Genomic DNA, 17264 nt, shown 5'->3' on the forward strand with positions numbered 1-17264 from the left:
GTTTAAAAATTCTATTAAAAACATCCTGCTAAAAATGTTTTTAAAAATCCTTCCAATATTAATAAGAGTTTTTATCAGGAATGGATGTTGAAATTTATCCAATAACTGTTCAGTACATCCATTCCCTAAAAGTTTTATGGAGAATCCTCTGAAATCAAATATAGCTGACTTCTTCCTCTCAGAGTCATATGCAATGTGCTTTAAGATTTCAACAATTTTTTCTTGATAGAACCACCAAAAGCTTTAAGGAGGAAAGTCACATGATCATATTTGATATTTGTATAGACAGATCTTAAAGTAGAGTATAGAATGGGCTGGACTTTTGTATGATTGGAGACATAGATATAATTCAGAAGCCTTTTCTATCATAAAGATGAGAAAAATATGTAGACCGGAAGCAAGAAAATGACAATGGAATTGAAGAGAAGGAAAATGAATTGAGAAAATATTTGAGAATTAAAATTGTGCTTTTGGAGATGGAAGGCAAAGGAAGAGCAAGAATGCTACACAGAGGTGTCTATACTGGGCATTTGGGAGAATGGCAATGATATTTACAAAATAATTAGAGTATTTTATAAGATTATAAATTCAGTTTTGAAGTATTAATTTGAAGTTGGAAGTGGGACTTACACTTGTGTATACCACTTACAGTTTTGTATATGTTAATCTGGAGTCCTAAGATAAAGCTACAGATTTTAGAAGTCATCAACTTCTAGGTACTAGTTAAGATTAGTAAAAAACCAAAAATCCGTTGCTGTTGAATCAATTCTGACTCATAGTGAACCAGTAAGACAGCGTAGAACTGCCCCTTTGGGTTTCCAAGGCTGTAATGTCACATTTAAGCTGACTGCCACATCTTTCTCCCATGGAGCAGCTGGTGAGTTCAAACCACTGACCTTTTGGTCAGTAGCTGAGCGCTTAACCACTGTACCATGATGGCTCCTTAGAATTAGTAAAGTGGATTGAATTTTAAAAAAACACTTTGGACAAAGCCTTAATCACATCAAAAATTAAAGATAAGCAGAAAAAAAGTAATCCTGTGTAAGAGAAAGATATAAAGAAGGCAGAAATAATAGGAGAATAATCAGAGGAGTGCTGTCATAGAAATGCTGGGATTGCATTCAGCTGCAATAACAGAACGCATGATCTGCAAAGGCTTAAACAAATTACAGGTTTTTTTTTTCCCTTACATTACAAGATAATCTAAAGGAAAACCATTGCTGTGGTTCGACATGTCCTTTGGGTCCTGTGTCCTTTCTAACTTTTCACTTTATTATTCTTAGTATATGGGTTTTGGAATCTCATAACTGCTATATCATTAAGCAGAACATTATCATTAAATGCAGATAAAAAGGGACCAGGAAAAGGACCTTTCTCCACATAAATATTTTCTTTTTATTTGAGAAAGAGGCTTCTACACAGTCCACATTGGTTTACATCAAATTAAAATTTCAGGTCAGATGCCCCATCTTAGACCAATCCATTGCCAAGAACATGTGATTACAGAAATCGGTTTAGAAAAATCACGTACCATTCCCTTGAGCTGAGATGGGGCTACTTTCTCATAAAACTGCAAGATTTCAGCCCACTGCCTGAATTAATGGTACTTCTGTTGGCAAGAAAAAGAAAAGGGAATGGCCAAAAAGTCAAGGGCATAGGGAGTTACAGGAAAAAAAGGGAATGATGAACAGCTATAAATCATGAAGAAAGGTCAAGGAAAATAATGACTGAAGAGTGATGATCATGGCCTGTATTCAGAATCCAGAGTTTCTTCCTATAAAAAAGAAATGGTTTTGACTTATCAACTGAATGAAAAGTGAGTATAACCTTGTCAAGGAAGGGCTGGAGAGAGAAATGAATAATTATTAAGGAACACAGGATTCAGAGTTTTGATATTTTTAAAAAGAGAGCTACTATGTTAATAGGTCAAGGGGAGTAAAGGATTCAATAAAATTTAACTGATGGATCTCCAGGGAATATTCAGGTTGGAATATTGAAGGAGGTGGTGTTAAAGGGCATAGCGTCCTGGTTAGGAGTATGGGTTATGGTGTTCTACATCTCTGGATACAAGTCTTGGCTCTGACACTGATCTTTCTGAGACTTAGTTTCATTCAGTCTCATTTCTAAGACAAATCTCATAAAACAGTATCTATCCCAGAACTTTTGTTAAGTTTAAAAAAGACAATGTTCTTAGTACAGTGCCTCATATGAGGGCAGCATTTAATATTATTTTATTACTATTACATTTATTTAAATATTTTTATGCTTATTAAAATTTGATCTCTTATGTACAGTATTTTATTGGCCATAAAGACCTATGTGTGCACCAATGATAAAAATGTGTCACCACCAACCTGGTATGAATAATCTGAATCTGTACAATTGACTTTCATTGTAAATTGTAAAAGGAAAAAAAAAAGTATTAAGCAGTTTTGACCTGATGATCTCTATTAGCCCAGTGAAGTAGAAAATTCCACTAAAGAAAATTTCCAAGTTAATGTGAGAGTATCAACGTCCAGGTAACAGAAAATGCCTAAGATTATACAGCTGGAAGAACACTCAGCTAAACTGTTGGAGAGCATGTCCAGAAATTCTTCAGGAGCGAGAACAAAAGATCTAGTAACAGTGTAAGAAGGGAAGTAACCCCATCTGCCTCCATCTGACATGTTCAAATTTTTATTTCTCTTTTTATGGAATCACTTTCTTCACGATCATAATCATTTTATTTTTCTTCTTTCCAATTCAAAGATTTATAATTCTCACAGAAAAAATTAGCAGGGTAAATAGAAAATGAACTTTTAGTGCCACTGATTCTGACAGTTTCTTATTTCATATCTACAGGTCGTTTGAAAATCAGCTCTTCTATCCCAATCAATGGGTGAACTAAATGACTCTATGATTTCTGAGTTTGTGTTGCTGGGACTCTCCACTTCTTGGAAAACTAAAGTTTTTCTCACAGTGACATTCTCCTTGCTCTATTTAGGGATCATACTAGGAAACCTTTTCATTTTGTTTTTGGTGATTCTTGATGCTCACTTACATTCCCCTATGTACTTCCTGCTGGCCAATCTGTCTGTCATTGACTTGGGTGTTGCCTCTACCACAGTCCCCAAGATGATCACAGACCTTTTAAATGAATACAAAGCAATTTCTTTCCAAGGCTGTATGACACAGATATGCTTCATCCACATCTTAGGAGGAGTGGAGATGGTGTTACTCATAGCCATGGCGTTTGACAGGTACACGGCAATCTGCAAGCCTCTTCACTACTTGAACATCATGAATCCTAAAACATGTGTTTCATTTGTAGTCACTGGCTGGGTAACTGGGGTTATCCATGCTATGTCTCAGTTTTCATTTGTTGTTAACTTGCCCTTTTGTGGGCCCAATAAAATAGACAGCTTTTTTTGTGACTTTCCCAGGATCATAAAACTTGCTTGCATGGATGGATACAAATATGAGTTTATTATTGCTGCCAATAGCGGGTTCATGAGCATGGGCACCTTCTTCCTGCTAATCCTTTCCTATGCCTTCATTTTGGTCACTGTCTGGAAAAGTTCCTCAGGCAACTTATTGAAGGCATTTGTCACATTGTCGGCTCATATCACTGTGGTTGTTCTTTTTTTCACTCCATGCGTGTTTCTCTATGTGTGGCCTTTCCCCACATCATCACTTGATAAATACCTGTTCATTGTTGACTTTGCTATCACCCCTATCTTGAATCCTGCCATCTATACATTAAGGAACAAAGACATGAAGATAGCAATAAAAAGACTGAACAAACGGCAATGTTATTTCAGATTTTGCTGACCATATCTGTCTTTCATGCTCCAAAATTTTGCACCCACTTGCCTGTTAGAAATCCCCACTTTAGCATTCCACATTTAACATGGCCATAACTGAATGAATTATCTATTTCTTTAAACCTATTTCTACTTCTTCAGTAGAAAAAGCATTTACTAATTACCTTTACTACTATGGGAAAAGTGAGAGGTTTCATTGTTATCTTTATCCCTTGATTTCTAGACACTTTTTTTTTTTTTTAACATAAGGGATACAGAAACATCTGAAGGTCATTTGTTCAAATATACATCTTGAAGCAGAGACCCTCAAGTCTGCAGTGTCATCTTCTAAATGGTGACTCAGTTGTCATTTTAAAAAGCTATTCCAGCGTTCTATCAGATAGACAGCTCCCAGTTGTTGCCATATATGGTAAGATCAGTGGAATTCCTAGTTATTTGTGCTTTTGTGCACTTTCCTTGCTGTTAAGTGAATTCCCTTGGTTCAGGACAATATTATGCAGGATTTCATGTTGGAAATCAATCAGTCTGTGCACCATTAGACAGCTGTGCTAGCCAAAGTTCTTACAGAAAGAGAGACAGGCCAAACTCAGGATGTATCTTAAACCCAGTAAGGACAAATCCCTGCCTCCTCCAATTTAGAAGGTTCCAATGTAAGCAACTATGCTTAAGTTATTGATTTCAGTCCTCAAAAAACGGTATTATCTCAAGGAACATTTTTGCTGCTGATAGGTCAGACACTCTACATTGACAGAAGGTAAAAAAAAAAAAATCATTCAACAAGAATTTCATGCATAGCCTTCCTTTCTACCACGATATCATTTTCATTCATGGACTCAATGTGGAAACACTAGGTTAGCTAGGAAGAGGTTCTCAATTGTTTCTCCCTTCAGTTAGCTAGTTAAACGCTGTATACCTAGTTAATTGTTCTTTATATTACATTCTCACTCTTCAAATGCATTTGGTGGTTTCTGTCTCCTGGCTGAAACATGGCTGACACATCTCATCCTCAAAAGAAGAAAGGAATAGAAAGACCTAAATGGTTACACTAGTGAATTCTTCCAAACATTTAAGAGAAAAAAAAAAAAAAAGCACTCCTGAGTAAACTCCTTTAGAAATATATAAAAAGAACGCAGTTTTTATGTATGAGATCAAATGAAGGGTCTCTACCGCCAAAAAAGAAATTAGAACATTTGACCTTTGTTTGGACATTTCCATATTTAATGACCCAGTCACAATGCTCAAGTTCCACTACCTAGAAGGCAACCAACTTTGAGTATGACCCAGTACAATTAACCCTACAATACGTGAACAGTAATCAGTGCCTGGATAAAGCCATGAAGGAGAACAGTCAGGTGCCCAGCACTAAAGACTGCAATGGAAGTTGGTCTCAGCAGTGACTTCTTTGAAAAGCCAACCTTCCAGAAATATTCGGAGGCCAAATTTAGAGAAAAATAAGAATTCACTGAACTACCTGAGCATACATTTCTGCTACATTCTTAAGTGGCAAAAAAGGAAAGGTTATTTTCCAGCTTTTCGGGTATAAAATTTATCAGCCATTAAAATGTAGACTCCTCTAGTTTTTCACTAGTTGTAAACTAGCATTCCTGTCCAAAAACGTGAAACTAAATACTGTTGAGAATGTAGACACTGACACAAGATTAAAAGAGTCATTCATCAAGAATTATTATAAAGCCTATCAGACAACGAAGCAATCAACACATATGCTTTCAGGAGAGCTGTACCTTTTATGGTTTGTATATTAGTATTTTCTGATGAACATGCTGTGAGAATGAAGAGACTTCCAAGATTTTTCCTAAGTAGAACTGGTGACCAATATATTAAATACCAATATAAAAATAAATGAAAAAATGGAACCAGATTCAGTATCATGAAAACAACATGTTTTACAACAACAAAAACAAAAAAAACTATATAGTATAAAGGGTTAAAAAAATAGAACATTAAATCAGAACTATGAAAACTGGAATTTTTTACATATAGTATCAAATTTCTATGCAGATTTTATGCCTCAGGGAAAAAAAAAAAAAAAACTTTTCTCCTGATATTCATTTTGTTTTTATCTGTGAGTGTCATGGATTTTTTTTTTTTCTTACTTTTGGTGCTGTAATTGAGCTTAAAAAATGGTTCTTTAAACATTTATTTAATTTCATTCTATGATTTATTTGATTTGGTTAGTGGGCTGTTGGTATTGCCTTCTAAAAGCGAAATTTTAATATGATTTCTGGTCTCAACCAAATAAGTTTAGATATTGATCTCGGTTGTTCTTGGGTCAATTGACTTGTAGAATTGCACATACACAAACACACACACACACACACGTTTTCTTGTTATATGTTCAACTTCCCAGCTTGAGCCAACTGGTTATGCTTAATACCCAAGATTCATGCTACTGTCCTACAGATATTTAGAAACAGAAGTAGTATTTACAGTTTATATGCAGTCCCACACTCACCCTCTCATTTGGTTGCCACAATTTCTGATATTTTATACTGAAATTTCAGTATATTTGTTCAATCACCATCTATTTATCATGCATGGACTTTATCCTCCCTTAACTGGGCTAGTATCGCATTTATCTCAAATACTCAAAAACCTGTTCTTTTAAATTCTGACTTTCAGATTCTTAGAACAAGCAGCACCTGATATGAATGTGGCTTTATTTTGGATACATGCAGAGTTTCATCCAAGAAGAGTAGAGGGGAAAAGAAATATAACAAATTTTGTATTTGTCTTTTAAATAAACGTTTTAGTCAGTCTAAAGATTTGAATTTCAAACATTTTCAGTTCTACACATCAGAAAATTGTTTATTGAAACATTCTTTACCACAGATGCTAACTTAGCTTATGATAGATTTAAAAGGCTGGAAATAGCAGTTGCTTCAGCCACCTGTTATTCAATCTGTAGAATTGGTTGGGTGATTATAGTACTGCTACACAGGCCACCTGTGCTTATAAATTCAGTTGTATAATTTTGGCACCAAATTTTTAAAAACACATCATTGAAAAATTATACATATGTATATCATATTCAAGAAGCTCTAGTGGCACATTGGTTAAAGCACTCATATGCTAACCAAAAGGACAGTGGTTCAAACTCACCAGCCACTCCACAGGAAAAAGATGTGGCAGTCTGCTTCCAAAGATTCGGAAATGCTATGGGGCAGTTCTACTTTGTCCTACAGGGTCACTATGAGTTGGGGACAACTTGACAGCAACGGGTATATGAATTGAGGCAAAAAAAAAAAAAAAAAGCTTAGATTTTCTCCCTTCAAAATCCTAGCATATAAGGCATATATAGAATGTGCATGCTTTTCCATTAATTTTGTCAAGTAGGACATAATGAAAAATGATATATCATGAAAGGTAAAATATTGAGAAATAAAATATTAGTCTATACTAAGCATGTATTTTGACTATCTCAGGTGCACTTTGTGATAAAGCTGTTACGTGACTGCCTCTACCCCCACCCTTCAAATTCAAGGTTATTTCAGTATAATAGCCATATTTTATATGCGTTTCAACTCCTCACATTGGCTAGCATATACACAAAGTGAAACCAGAATAAAATAGCTTATTTACTTACTTATCCATGATTTCCATTCCTTAAATATAAAAAACTATATTTGTGCATGGAAGCATTCCTGGAAAATTCCCAAACCAGGCACTCTACTCACATACCTTCTCTTCAGTCTGGTTGTCCATGGTATATACACCCACTGACAAAACCTGTCAGGCTCCACATTTCTACTCCTTATCTTATTGTGGTCCCAAATTCCAATAAGTCATTTGTTTTATATAATTTTTGTTGTGCTTTTTTTTTAAGTGAAAGTTTACAAATCAAGTCAGTCTCTCACACAAAAACCCATATATACACCTTGCTACACACTCCCAATTATTCTCTCCCTCCACTCTCTCTTTTTGTGTCCATTTCACCAGCTTCTAACCCCCTCCACCCTCTCACCTCCCCTCAAAGGTAGGAGATGCCAACATAGTCTCAAGTGTCCATCTGATCCCAGAAGCTCACTCCTCACCAGCATCCCTCTCCAACCCATTGTCCAGTCCAATCCATGTCTGAAGAGTTGACTTCGGAAATGGTTCCAGTCCTGGGCAACAGAAAGTCTGGGGGCCATGACCACCAGGGTCCTGCTAGTCTCGGTAAGACCATTAAGTCTGGTCTTTTTATGAGAGTTTGGGGTCTGCATCCCACTGCTCTCCTACTCCCTCAGGGGTTCTCTGTTGTGTTCCCTGTCAGGGCAATCATCGGTTGTAGCTGGGCACCATCTAGTTCTTCTGGTCTCAGGATGATGTAGTCTCTCGTTCATGTACATGGAAGCATTCCTGGAACAATTCCCAAACCAGGCACTCTACTCACATACCTTCTCTTCAGTCTGGTCGTCCATGGTATATACACCCACTGACAAAATCTGTCAGCCTCCACATTTCTACTCCTTATCACATACCTTCTCGAAGTCAACTCTTCAGACATGGATTGGACTGGACAATGGGTTGGAGAGGGATGCTGGTGAGGAGTGAGCTTCTGGGATCAGATGGACACTTGAGACTATGTTGGCATCTCCTACCTTTGAGGGGAGGTGAGAGGGTGGAGGGGGTTAGAAGCTGGTGAAATGGACACAAAAAGAGAGAGTGGAGGGAGAGAATAATTGGGAGTGTGTAGCAAGGTGTATATATGGGTTTTTGTGTGAGAGACTGACTTGATTTGTAAACTTTCACTTAATCGCCTTGTGTCCTTGGTGTTCTTCATTCTCCTTTGACCCAGGTGGGTTGAGACCAATTGATGCATCTTAGATGTCTGCTTGCTAGCTTTTAAGACCCCAGACGCAGCTCTCCAAAATGGGATGCAGAATGTTTTCTTGATAGATTTTATTATGCCAATTGACTTAGATGTTCCCTGAAACCATGGTCCCCAGACCCCTGCCCCTGCTATGCCAGCCTTCGAAGCATTCAGTTTATTCAGGAAGCTTCTTTGCTTTTGGTTTAGTCCAGGTGTGCTGACCTCCCCTGTATTGTGTGCTGTCTTTCCCTTCACCTAAAGTAGTTCTTATCTACTATCTAATTAGTGAATGCCCCTCTCCCACCCTCCCTCCCTCCGCCCTCTCGTACCCACAAAAGAATGTTTTCTTCTCAGTTTAAACTATTTCTCAAGTTCATGTAATAGTGGTCTTACACAGTATTTGTCCTTTTGCAACTGACTAATTTCACTCAGCATAATGCCTTCCAGGTTTCTCCATGTTATGAAATGTTTCACAGATTCCTCACTGTTCTTTATGGATGCGTAGTATTCCATTGTGTGAATATACCATAATTTATTTACCCATTCATCTGTTCATGGGTACCTTGGTTGCTTCCATTTTCTGCTATTGTAAACAGTGCTGCAATAAACATGGGTGTGCATATATATCTGTTTGTGTAAAGGCTCTTATTTCTCTAGGATATATTCCAAGGAGTGGGATTGCTGGATCCTATGGTAGTTCTATTTCTAGCTTTTTAAGGAAGCACCAAATCGATTTCCAAAGTGGTTGTACTATTTAACATTCCCACCAGCAGTGTAGAAGTGTTCCAATCTCTCCACAGCCTCTCCAACATTTATTCTTCTGTGTTTTTTGGATTAATGCTGGCCTTGTTGGAGTGAGATAAAATCTCATTGTAGTTTTGATCCGCATTTCTCTAATGGCTAATGATCGTGCACATTTCCTCATATATCTGTTAGCTACCTGAATGTCTTCTTTAGTAAAGTGTCTATTCATATCTTTTGCCCATTTTTTACTTGGATTTTTTGTCTTTTTGCAGTTGAGTTTTTGCAGTATCATGTAGATTTTAGAGATCAGGCGCTGATCAGAAAGGTCATAGCTAAAAACTTTTTCCCAGTCTGCAGGTAGTCTTTTTACTCTTTTGGTGAAGTCTTTGGATGAGCATAGGTGTTTGATTTTTAGGAGCTCCCAGTTATCGAGGTTTTCTTCTGCATTCTTAATAGTGTTTTGTATACCGTTTATGCCATGTATTATGGCTCCTAACATTGTCCCTATTTTTTCTTCCATGATCTTTATCGTTTTAGATTTTATATTTAGGTCTTTGATCCATTTTTGAGTTAGTTTTTGTCCATGCAGTGAGGTATGGGTCTTGTCTCATTTTTTTGCAGTTGGATATCCAGTTATGCCAGCACCATTTGTTAAAAAGACTGTCTTTTCCCCCATTTAACTGTTTTGCGGTCTTTGTGAAATATCAACTGCTCATATGTGCTTGGATTTATGTCTGGATTCTCAATTGCATTCCATTGGTCCATGTATCTGTTGTTGTACCAGTACCAGGCTGTTTTGACTACTGTGGTGGTATGATAGCTTCTAAAATCAGGTAAAGTAAGGCCTTCCACTTTGTTCTTCCATTTCAGTAATGCCTTATTTATCCAGGGCCTCTTTTCCTTCCATATGAAGTCGATGATTTATTTCTCCATCTCATTAAAGAATGTCATTGGGATTTGGATCGGAATTGCACTAAATGTATAGATCGCTTTTGGTAGAATAGACATTTTTATAATGTTAAGTTTTCCTATCCACAAGCAAGGTATGTTCTTTCACTTATGTAAGTCTCTTTTGGATTCTTGCAGAAGTGTGCTGTAGTTTTCTTTGTATAAGCCTTTTACATCTCTGGAAAGATTTATTCCTAAGTATTTTATTTTCTTGGGGGCTCCTGTAAATGGCATTGCTTTGGTGGCTTCCTCTTCAATGTTCTTTTTGTTGGTGTAGAGGAAACCAACTGATTTTTGTATGTTTATCTTGTATCCCGATACTCTGCTGAACTCTTCTATTAGTTCCAGTTGTTTTCTGGAGGATTCCTTAGGGTTTTCTGTGTATAATATCATGTCATCTACAAATAGAGATACTTCTTCCTTGCCAGTCTGGATGCCCTTTTTTCTTTATCTAGCCTAATTTCCCTGGCTAGGACTTCCAGCACAATGTTGAATAAGAGTGGTGATAAAGGGCATCCTTGTCTGGTTCCCGATCTCAAGGGGAATGTTCTCAGGCTCTCTCCATTTAGGGTGAGGTTGACTGTTGGCTGTTGGCTGTTGGCTTTGTATAAATGTCCTTTATTAAGCTGAGGAATTTTCCTTCTATTCCTGTTTTGCTGAGAGTTTTTGTCATGAATGAGTGTTGAACTTTGTCAAATGCCTTTTCTGCATCAGTTGATAAAATCATGTGATTCTTGTCTTTTGCTTTATTTATGTGATGGATTGCATCAATTGTTTTTCTAATGTTGAACCATCTCTGCATAACTGGTATGAATCCCACTTGGTCATGGTGAATTATTTTTTTGATATGTTGTTGAATTCTATTGGCTAGAATTTTGTTGAGGATTTTTGCATCTACATTCATGAGGGATATAGGTCTATAATTTTCTTTTCTTGGTGTCTTTATCTGGTTTTGGTATCAGGGATATGGTGACTTCTTAGAATGAGTTTGGTAGTATTCCATCCTTTTCTATGTTCTGAAATACCTTTAGTAGTAGTGGTGTTAACTCTTCTCTGAAAGTTTGATAGAACTCTGCAGTGAAGCCGTCTGGACCAGGGCTTTTTTTTGTTGGCAGTTGTTTGATTACCTTTTCAATCTCTTCTTTTGTTATGGGTCTATTTAGTTGTTCTACCTCTGTTTTGTTTGTTTAGGTAGGTAGTGTGTTTCTAGGAACTCATTCATTTCTTCTAGGTTTTCAAATTTGTTAGAGTATAGTTTTTCATAATAATCTGATATGATTCTTTTAATTTCAGTTGGGTCTGTTGTAATATTGCCCCTCTCATTTCTTATTTGGGTTATTTGCTTCCTCTCCTGTTTTTGTTTTGTCAGTTTGGCCAGTGGTTTATCAATTTTGTCAAAAAAAACAGCTTTTGGTCTTGTTAATTCTTTCAAATGTTTTTGTTTTCTATTTCATTTAGTTCAGCTCTAATTTTTATTATTGGCTTTCTTCTGGTGCCTGTGGGTTTCTTTTGTTGCCCCCTTTCTCTTTGTTCAAGTTGTAGGGATAATTCTTTGATTTTGGCCCTTTCTTCTTTTTGGATGTGTGCATTTATTGATATAAATTGGCCCCTGAGCGCCGCTTTTGCTGTTTCCCAAAGGTTCTGATAGGAAGTGTTTTCATTCTCATTGGATTCTATGAATTTCTTTATTCCATCCTTAATGTCTTCTGTAATCCAGTCTTTTTTGAGCAGGGCATTGTTCAGTTTCCAAGTGTTTGATTTCTTTTCCCCGCTTTTCCTGTTATTGATTTCCACTTTTATGGCCTTATGGTCAGAGAAGATGCTTTGTGATATGTCAGTGTTTTGGATTCTGCTAAGGCTTGCTTTATGACCTAATATGTGGTCTTTTTTTTTTTTTTTTTTTATGCGGTCTATTCTACAGAATGTTCCATGTGCACTAGTAAGAAAGTAGACTTGGTTGCTGTTGGGCGGAGTGTTCTGTATATGTTTACGAGGTCAATTTGGTTGATTGTAGCATTTAGATCTTCCATGTCTTTATTAAGCTTCTTTCTGGATGTCCTGTCCTTCACCGAAAGTGGTGTGATGGAGTCTTCTACTATTATCGTGGAGCAGTCTATCTCTCTTTTCAATGCTGACAGAGTTTGTTTTATGTATCTTGCAGCCCTGTTCGGGTGCATAAATATTTAATAAGGTTGTATCTTTTTGGTGTATTGTCCCTTTAATCATTATATAGTGTCCTTCCTTATCCTTTCTGATGGATTGAACTTTAAAGTCTATTTTGTCAGAAATTAATATTGCTACTCCTGCTCTTTTTTGATTGCTGTTTGCTTCATATTTTTTTTCTATCCTTTGAGTTTTAGTTTGTTTGTCTCTCTAAGGTTAAGGTGTGTCTCTTGTCGGCAGCATATAGATGGATCTTGTTTTTTAATCCATTCTGCCACTCTCTGTCTCTTTATTGGTTTATTTAGTCCATTTACATTCAGGTTAATTATGGCTAAGTATGAGTTTAGTGCCCTCATTTTGATGTCTTTTTTTGTGTGTTGACAGTTTCTTTTTCCCACTTGATTTTATGTGCTGAGTAGATTTTCTTTAGATATTGTCCTTTCCTCATATTTGTTGTTGTTGATTTTGTTTCTGCTGAGTCTGTATTTTTCCCTTGTATTTTATTTTGATGAGTAGGATAGTTTGTCTCCTTTGTGGTTACCTTATTATTTACCCCTATTTTTCTAAATTTAAGTTTAAACTTTTATTTCTTTTTATCGCCATATCTTCCTCTCCATATGGAAGGTGTATGATTTTATTTCTTAGTCCCTCTTTATGATTTTAATGTTGTCTTCTTTTATATAATAACATTGCTGTTAACCTGTTTTGAGCTTATATATATATACATATATATGTATATATATGTGTATATATGTATATGTGTGTATATATGTATATATGTATATATACATATATATATACATATATATGTATGTATATATAATCTTGCTTTGCTTTTTGATTTCCCTGTCTGAGTTGACTCTGGCTTCTCTGCCCAGCGTTCTCATTTTGGGTTGATACCTGATATTACTGATTTTCTAACCAAAGAACTTGGTTTAGTATTTCTTGTAGTTTTGGATTGGTTTTTACGAATACCCTCAACTTGTGTTTATCTGGAAATGTCTTAATTTCATCTTCGTATTTAAGGGGCAGTTTTAATGGATATATGATTCTTGGCAGACAATTTTTTTCCTTCAATTTTTAAAATATGTCATCCCATTGCCTTCTTGCCTGCATGGTTTCTGCTGAGTAGTCCTAGCTCATTCTTATTGGTTCTCCTTTGTAGGTGACTTTTCTTTTATCCATCACTGCTCTTATAATTCCCTCTTTATCTTTGGTTTTGGCAAGCTGGATTATTATATGTCTCAGTGACTTTCTTTCAGATCTACCTTTTGTGGAGTTCTATGAGCATCTTGGATAGGTATCTTCTCATCTTTCACCATATCAGGGAAGTTTTCTGCCAACAAATCTTCAACAATTTTCTCTGTATTTTCTGTTAACCCTCCCTGTTCTGGTCCAATCACTTGTAGGTTATATCTCTTGATAGAGTCCCACATGATTCTTAAGGTTTCTTCATTTTTTTTTAATTCTTGTATCTGATTTTTCTTCAAATATATTAGTGCTAAGTGATTTATCTTCGAGTTCAGAAATTCTAGCTTCTACTAGCTCAGTTCTGCTCCTCTGACTTTCTATCGAGTTATCTAATTCTGTAATTTTATTGTTAATCTTCTGAATTTCTGATTGCTGTCTGTTTATGGATATTTCCAGCTTATTAAACTTTTCATTATGTTCCTGAATAATCTTTCTAATTTCTTCAGTTGCTTTATCTGTGTGTTCCTTGGCTTGTTCTGCATATTGCCTCATTTCCTTCCTGATGTCTTGAAGGGATCTGTATATTAAACTTTTGTATTCTCCACCTCGTAATTCCAGGAATGCACTTTCATCTAGAAGATCCCTGGATTCTTTGATTTGAGAGCCCTTTGAGGGGATCACGGTCTGTTTCTTTATGTAACTCGATATTGACTGTTGTCTCTGAGCTGTCTGCAAGTTATTGTATTAGTTTATGCTTGCTTACTGTGTCATAACTGCTTGCTTTTTTTTTGTTTTGGTGTACCCCATGGGTTGCTTGATTATTTTAGCCTTTGGAGCTCTGGTGTCCCATCCCCAGATGGCTGGATCTGTCGTCAGGTATATTGGTCTAGGAGTCCATTCAGTTTTCTTGTATGAATTCAGCTCAGGTTTCCAAGTAGCTGATATCAAGTGTGTGGTACAGGCTCTGCCCCACAGTCTTAGAGGGGCAGGGGTGATTGGCGTATATACCAGTATCTGATTGCAGCAGGGGGTCACGCTCTGAACAAGGCAGGGGGCTGAGAACTGACCCCCAAGTGTCTCTGAGGAAAACATGTCTCTGTTCCCCAGAGCGTGCTGGTGGGTGGGTTCTGCAGTGGGACCATGAGCACCCAAAGTTTTTGATTGTAAGGACTGGGAGATACCAGTTATCTTTGGTACCCTGTCATGGGTGGCTGGGTGACCTGAGTGGAGCTACCAGTCCTTAGGTCCCTGATGTGGGTAGGTGACGACCTTGTTTAATAGGCAAAATGATGTCAAACATCAAACACACACCTCTCCACCACACAGCTGAAATGGTTGGGTTTGCCAACAAGGGCCTATTCTCCCAAAATAGCTCCACACAGGTCCATGCAGAAGGGAAAGGTGCTCAAGGTCCATGGACGGTTTATGCCTGGACAGGAGCCGCTTCTGTCCTGAACTCCCTCAGTCAATGGAGCTATCAAATTATCTTTTCCCCCCAGTTGCAAATTTTTTCTTTCCCGTGGCTGGGAGGATGTATCTAGGTGCTCACCAGGGTCTACCTCAGGCCCAGGCATTCAGCCACTGAAGCCGGCTTGGGGGTGGGGACCGCGGTAAAATATACGCAAGTTCTTATCTTTTGCCTAGAGCTCCATTCTCCTCAGGTTCCAGAGATGTGAGTAGGCTGTGTGGCTGGCTGCTTCTCCCTGAGGAAACTGCAGCCAAATGCTAGTACCAGCCCACCGCGGCCACTGCTGTTGCTCCAGGAATGATGCCTGAGGGCTCCCCAGGATTCAGGTCAGGTAATTCCTCTCCATTTCTGAACCGCCTCTTCCTCCCCCTGCCCCTCAGTTCGTTGTCTAATCTAGCCTTTGATGCTCAGGGATCCGAGCTTGTCACAAATATATTCATCTCCCTTGTTTTTTCAGGTCTTTGTTGTAAAGAGGGCTTGACAGAAGTGTCCGTCTATTTTGCCATCTTGGCTCTGCCCTTCAATAAGTAATTTTTAAGGCATAATGGAACAATGCAGAAAAATGTTGTACAGTACATTCTAACAACCTTACAGTTCTCTGCTTTATAGCACTCCAGCATAACAAAAATAAAGGCATATTTTTAACAAATTCTAGCTATCTAACTACAGAACACTTAAAATATACTTTATAAGCAACCACTACATCTGAAGGAAAATAAAATTTTATACCAAATAAATTAGAACGAAAATGCAGCCTTCCATATCCTATATATGCAAAAAACAAATAGGATATCCACAAATATGTCTAATTGTACATACGTACAAAATTATATACTTTTATGGAAAGAAGACCGAATCAATATATTTTGAACTGTAAACACCTATTATTTCTAGTGAGAAGAATAGGAAGAGAAGAAGGGAAATGAAGGGTGAGGTTTATAGTTGCTTTGCATACATCTGAATTTCTTGAAACATTCATGCAGTATTTTATGTGATGGGACTAAATTCACATAATATTTTATAAATAACTATAAAGTAAATGGTAGCCTCCCAATAGCGCTTTGTTTCTTAAAGAAATGCTAATAACGCTTTTTCACTCTTAGAGAATTTACTATCATAATTGTGTTAAAAGGGACTCCTCTGCTTTCAACAAGCCCCACAAAACCAGCAGTTCAAGGTTGGTCATTCAGTCATTGGCATGATGACCAGCTTATATCATCAGCTGCCACCTCTAGCCATAACCAACTACCCGCACAAGTCATCTTACTTTTGCTGGGACTGGAAGGGACAGCTTAGTTCCAATATACAAACTACAGCTATACACCAGAATCAAGTTAAGACTGAACAGGTGAACCAAAGAACATTATAAAACTCTACTTCCATTGCTAGAATCTTTATAATTGAATTCACTCTATATCTTTGGCTCTGATTTTGATAAAAGACATGCTATCAGGTGAGGCTCTACATTCAAGAATACTTGAAACCTAAAAGTCCCCAAGGAACAAATCTGTGTATAAGCCTTGTTCTACCTACAACACGGAGATCAAAAGTTTCCCCCCACAGAAGTCATGCTCTACAACAAATATAATCCACACTGGGAGAACACTTTTCCATAAACACTTGTCTGAACAGAAAGTATATTAATTGTTCTGTTGCATTCTGACTACATTTCAGGCTTTAGTTAGAATTTAGAATAAGCTTTATATATGCGGAAGAATCTGACCTCAGCCAATGAGGTTTCTATTGCAAGATATTTTTTATATTGTATAATAATTTCTCAACTTCTCCCTTACTCCCTTCCTTTCTCACATTTAAAATAAATTTCACAGTATTTCAATATTAACTTTCTAGAGATACTTGATGGAACTTCCTGGAAGTTTTCCATAGATACCAGAAACTGAGAATTTCTTCTCCTAGCTAATCGTCTGTCCTATAGGGTTGCTATGAGTCAGAATCGACTCGAAGGCACTGGTTTACCGGGTTTTAGCTAATTGTTGGGACTTTGGAGTCTAGAACAAAGGCCACTCAGCAAACATCTTTACATGTGGCTATTAGCTATTTATTTCCTCTTTTTTGGGAAATATTTCTTAACAAGAATTATTTCATTACCTGTGTGATTAACCACATGACCTAG

At 37.1% G+C, this 17264-nt stretch overlaps 1 protein-coding gene across 1 annotated transcript; it reads left to right on the forward strand.

The window, feature by feature from the left end:
• Positions 1–2874: 2874 nt before the first annotated feature.
• LOC126084611 (olfactory receptor 4F15-like) lies at positions 2875–3810 on the forward strand. Its single transcript, XM_049899205.1, has one exon. The coding sequence runs from the start codon at positions 2875–2877 to the stop codon at positions 3808–3810; it is 936 nt and encodes a 311-aa protein (XP_049755162.1).
• The last annotated feature ends 13454 nt before the right edge of the window (positions 3811–17264 follow it).

The sequence above is a fragment of the Elephas maximus genome, chromosome 10 (assembly GCF_024166365.1).
Source record: "Elephas maximus indicus isolate mEleMax1 chromosome 10, mEleMax1 primary haplotype, whole genome shotgun sequence".
Taxonomy (NCBI): domain Eukaryota; kingdom Metazoa; phylum Chordata; class Mammalia; order Proboscidea; family Elephantidae; genus Elephas; species Elephas maximus.

Bases quoted from the DNA above. Each gene is read 5' to 3' on its own strand.
- LOC126084611 (XM_049899205.1), top strand. From the start codon at position 2,875: ATGGGTGAACTAAATGACTCTATGATTTCTGAGTTTGTGTTGCTGGGA.